Source organism: Myotis lucifugus, unplaced genomic scaffold (genome assembly GCF_000147115.1).
Source record: "Myotis lucifugus unplaced genomic scaffold, Myoluc2.0 scaffold_160, whole genome shotgun sequence".
NCBI lineage: Eukaryota > Metazoa > Chordata > Mammalia > Chiroptera > Vespertilionidae > Myotis > Myotis lucifugus.
The window spans coordinates 1,731,012-1,736,455 of NW_005871208.1; the positions used below are offsets into that span (position 1 = coordinate 1,731,012).

The 5,444-nt window shown below is 57.0% G+C and overlaps 1 protein-coding gene across 1 annotated transcript in view; it reads right to left on the reverse strand.

Annotated features, from left to right (window-relative positions):
- The window catches only part of RARG (retinoic acid receptor gamma), a 7,723-nt gene extending 3,139 nt beyond the window's left edge, over positions 1-4,584 (reverse strand). The window contains exon 1 of the mRNA XM_014461771.2: positions 4,293-4,584. Coding sequence (XP_014317257.2) covers positions 4,293-4,559 — 267 coding nt within the window. The 5' untranslated portion in view covers positions 4,560-4,584. The remainder of the gene's footprint in view (positions 1-4,292) is intronic.
- Between the last annotated feature and the right edge of the window lie 860 nt (positions 4,585-5,444).

A 5,444-nucleotide genomic window follows, 5' to 3' on the forward strand; every position in this document is an offset into this window, starting at 1 on the left:
GCACACGAAGCATGGCTTGTAGACCCGAGGATTTTTTGGGGGGGAGGGTGAGCTGGGCACCATCTCCTCAGAGCTAGTGCTCTGCGTCTCCACCGCTGGGGGGAGGAGGGGGAGTAGTATATGAGGGTTGGGAGAGAACCCCTCAGACCTCCAGGTATCCTCATCATGCACACATACCCATTCCCACTTCCCCTGCTCAGCAGAGACACCACCATCACCACCATAGTGATTTGAAGTCCCAACAACTGTGTACAGCCCCATAGTAAACACTTCCAGAAAACCCCAAATAACCACTATTACTGCCCCTCCCCCAATCTGGCCATCCCCCCCCCCCCCCAATAATGCCAGCCAGGGACTTACATAACACTGTTCCATTCTCTAAATTCCAGGCCAAGGCCATCCTGGAAGTTAACTTCTATGGGCCTCTGTTTCCCTAGCTATAAAGTGGGTAGATGGAGGGGTTATGGCCCATGGCTCTGAACTCTTCAGTCACTCCCTGTCACATCAATTGATCCTTCTCAGGTAATCTACCTCTCACCATCCTCCTCCTCACGAGGCAACAGATCTGGGGGTGGTAGGCAATTACAAGTCACCTATAACAGCACCTGGCTAAATGACCTGTTAGGATACTCAGTAGGTAGAATAGGACTTAATTTCCTTTCAAGTAGTACAAGGCAGATAATTCTCAAGCTTTTCCCTCTCATACTGCCCACCCAGTAATTGCCAATGTCCTTTTCACCAGAAACCACTGAGACAGTGGAGCAAATGAGACACCGGTTTTAGGAAAGTAGGTTAGAGGCTATGCAATAACCTTACGTTACACCTGAAGGAACTGAGGCCAACAGAGGGGAGTGACCAGCCCACTGCCACACTGCCAGTGGACAGTGGGGCCAAGGCTCTCAGGTCTTCTGACAAGCTCTGAGTGGCCTGGCTGAGAGTCAGAGGCTGGAAGGAGAGACTGAGGTATTTGCTTAGATTCTCAGGTCTAGAAGCTGCTGGGAATGTAGCAAACTAGAGAAGTCAGGTGACGCTGGGTAAACAGGGCTGATGGGGGAGGGGAGCTATATCTGGATCCTCTCTGAGCCTATGTTCTCACTCCTAAACTTCCCCACAAATGCCCAATCGAAGCTCAAAAGGGGTCTCAGCCCACACCACACAGAGTGTGTGGGGAGAACACCCTCTGTTCAGCAGGCTGCTAAGTAAACCTTTTTTTTTGGGTGTGTGGTTGATATTCAGAGACTGGAAAAATCTGTAAGTTATTCAACCTGTAGGACTTGTTGCCCAAAGCTGGAGGGCTCAAGCGATGCCAGAAAACCCTAAGACCCTCCCTAAGGAGTATTCCATGCACCCACCTCATGAACACCTTCCTTCTTCTGACCCGATGCAGCCCACCTGGTCAGATGTCCACCCCATGCCCCAGAAGGGCAAAAGGAATGCCCAGGATGCTGGTCTGGGTAGCTCCACCCACCCCACAGGAGGGAAGCCCTTCCGCCCCCCAACACACAGACACTCAATTAACATAAGAATCCTGCTGGAGGGAGAGTCCCCAAAGAAAAAGGAGAGAGGGGGGGGGGAAGAAGGGTGATTGGAGTCTATTCAGATTGGAGGGCGGGAGACTCCAGGAGGGGTTGGGCTGAGAGATGTGGGATGGGCTGGAATGCCTTTCAGGACCCCTCTGTTGTCCTCTGTGGGTACCGGTGCTGCCACAGGCCACTGTGTGGAGTGGTGCTGACTGCTGACACCCTCCCAGCCCGCAGAGCGCTGCCTCATTTCCTCTCTTGTGAAAGGGCCTGGGTGTGGTCGGACTGGCACGGGGCAGTGCCAGCCAATTATAAGACTGGGGGCTCCAGGGAGACACCCAGGGGCAGCTTTTCCTGTCTATGTGGCACTGTCAACCCTTTTCGGCACCCCTCTGGCACAGAACACCCCCTAAAACCTAAAGTGGGCGAAGAGCACAGAACAGTGAATTGGGTCAACTCTGCTCAGATCCCCTACCCAGCCAGGGCTGAGCCCCCACCACCGGGATGCAGCTCCTTGGCTAGGCTGGGGCCCCTGCTGGGGAGGAGGGGGGTGGGCTCTGGGTTTTTCTCCTTTTAAAGCCCAAATTGCTGAAATTGAGGAAATTCCTGGCCAGGCTGAGCAGAGCTTCAAACAAACTCTTTATAACCGGCTGTAAACGCTCCCAGCTGCGAGGCCCAGGGCTGAGAAGCCCGAACTCACAATCTGCCACATACCTCCTTGGACACACACACACACACACTCACACGTCAACAACACACGGGGCACTGAAGCAGGCATATTACTAGTGGGCTCCTACACCACCACTGGACCCTGGCACAGAACACAGGCGGCATTAGGGCACACTGGCTCCAGCGACCCTGTGGAGGTGGACGTACAAGTCATAAAGCGGACACACAACTCCCAGTGCTCCACTTCACATTTGCAAGGGAGAAGCTCTGCTACCAGACAAACACCCAGGCCTGCCAACGCAGCACCAGGACATTGAAGCTGCCAAACATGCACAAACAAACCACGCGGCCCTCCCCTCAAAGGACCTCTTTCCTTCCCTGGTTTAGACATCCAGGTTTAAATGACTTTCTCTCTGAAAGTGTATGGATCAGGCATGAAGCCCACCAGGATCCTAGAGGCCAAAATTATTGGTCCAAATTGAAATGCTAAAACATACTGCCAGCCAAATGCAAGGGGCCTCCGTGGGCCTGAAAAGAACCGGGGTTCCTGCCCCGCCTCCACAAAAACCCTTCCTAGATTTTCTCAACCTCAACACCCCTCCCAACATATCCCAAACCTGCATCCCATAGGGCAACAAGAAGAAGGTAAGAATTCACAAGGATTTGGTGCAAAGCAATAGTTTCATGCTTTCTCCGAGCCCTTTAAATGCCACACTTTTAATTCTTGCCCCTCCCCACCCCAAAGTACAGTCTCCTGTTTGCCACCTCCCTCTTCCAGTCTCCCGGTTGTTAAATCTGAGCAGCTCTGCCCTGAAACCAAAAGACCAAAAAAAAAAAAAAAGCCGAACTCGTAAACAGCGCTGCGGAGTGCCAAGGAGCGAGGCGTGTTGGCGGGGCTCGGTGACCCCGCAGGCGCACTCCCCCAGCGCCCGCCCGACCGCCCCTTCCCAGCGTGCCCCAAAGCCTCGTCCCCCAGCGTCCGCACCCGGCTACAAGCGCGGTCCCAGCCCCTGGTAAATTTGGGGGGGAGGGGGTTCCAGGCTCCCCTCCCGGCTCCTCCCCACACCCCACCCCCGCCAGGCACTTGGGCCCAGGCTTCAAAGCCGCCTCTCATCTGGACTTCATTTTTACTGCCTCTCAGTCCCCAGCTTTTTATTACCGCTCTGGAAGGGGGTTCCAGGGCCCCAGGCCTGGCATCTCCCATTTCACAGAGAAGGAAAATGGGTATTTGGGGACCCAATAGTCGTACTCCACCCCCCACCTCGGCCTTTGCCACCTCCAGTCCAGCCCCGACCCCCATACACAGACTTTGCTTTAAACTTTCCGCTTCCTACTGAAGTTGTGTGTGTGGTAGCCAAAGGAAAAGTCATCTCTCTGCACACAACCCTAGACACATTTCCAAACACGTCTTTTTAAAATGGGGGAGGGGAGCGCCAGCGCCCAGCCTGCCTTCGCCTGGCTGTGTGCACCACCCCTTCCACCCTGCACCGAGCACACACAGGATGCACACTCGAACACAGCGCTTTCCAAAGCCGCCCTCGCAGCCACGCCATGGCACACGCCCTCCCGGTCTCACGCCACAAACAGCCCCAGACAGGGCCATGCGGACCTGCCAAGGCTGTCGGAGGGCGACGCTGCGTGGAGACTCTCTCACCCACACCTACACCGCCTAGGCAAGGAGCTGCACACTTTGGAGATGCGCACGCTCTGCAAATAATTTTTTTTTTACACCCAACTTCCCAAATGGACTTTACAAACGCGACCCACGGTCCTGAGTGCCATATCCCTCCAGGGCCACGGACCTGCGGGCACAAACTACCAACACACCTCGGTCTCTCCCTACCCCCAGGAACTGTGGAGTGACATCAACCCCAGGTCCTAGCTGAACACCCACCATAAAAACCACGCACATTCAAATACGACAGCACACACCCAACGGAGTCGCGGAGGCCCCCACGTTTAAAGGGCCAGTACCTCTCTTTCCTGCACACCCACCCGTCTCAGAGTCTCCGCTCGCACCCCAGTTCCACCTTTTACACATGGAAAGAGTAAGCCGCTCTCTCTCCTGCACTCCACCCCCGACCCCCGGGCTCGGGTACCTACATTGCAGACTGGCGGGTTGCGGCCAGGCAAAGGACTCGAGTCCGGCGAAACAGGAGCTGCCCGTGGCTCTGCGCAGCAAGCCGGCCCCGGGCCCGACAGCCCCGTACAGCCGTCGCGGACCCGGGGCAAATGTTTCCAGGCAGTCGTACATCGCGACCCGGCTTGGGGGGAAGCTGGGTGATAGGAACACCAAGGACTCGCAGCCGATTCCCCCTCCTCCCCCAGCGGCGCCCAGCTCCTGGAGGGGGGGAGGGGGAGGGCTAGCATAGGGCGCCGGGCTGCATGGGGGGTATGGGGTGGGCGGGGAGGAAGGGGGATCCCCAGCTGGGAAAGGGACTGGGCGGGGCGCAGCGCCGAGGCTGCCGCTAGAGCAGCGGTCCGGCTCACTCTGAGCGTCCGGGCGGCTAGCGCTGGGGAGACCTTTTGTAAAAGCGAAGCCTGGAGGGGTGGGAGGTGGGGCTTGGAGAGCGAAGGGGGCCGGGCACTAAGATGAGCAGAACTGAGAGTGGAGCGCACACACATATAACACACCCGCACCGCGGCGCCCTAGCTTGCTTAGACATACAGCTGTGCATGCATTTATCTTGGCAGGCACCACGATTTGCAAATATGCAAGAGTGCACATTCATATCTGCCGGCACATAAGATCATAGTTGCACACACGTTTGTGCAAGCACACCTGGCTTGCAAGCATTCTCTACACAGGGAGGCTTTGCACGCCTTTGCATTTAGGCGCGTGCCCTGGTCGTGGGTAGGGGAAGGAGTGGAGGAACCAAGCATACGCAGTTCCTTTCGAGCTTCCCCCCTCCCCCAACACTCCCTTTTTCACACAAGTCAATACAGGCAGGAGTGTCAAGAATGACTGGGAAGTCTGGAACATGGAGGCTCCCGGCGCCCGGCAATTCTCCGGAGCCCGGGGACCTGCACTACCTCCACCCTCTGGTTCCCAGGCCTGGCTCCACCCTCCCCCCCCGCCCCCCCGCCCCGCGCGCGCGCGCGCGCGCGCTGCAGTGCCAAACAGTACATTCCTGCGGCTCAGATTTGCACGGGCGCCTCCTTCCTTCCCATGCTCCTCGCCCCCGGTCGAATGGGCTCGAGCGCTCTCCCGCAGTGAACTCTTCCGAGAACCCCCCTCGTGGGAGGATGGACGGG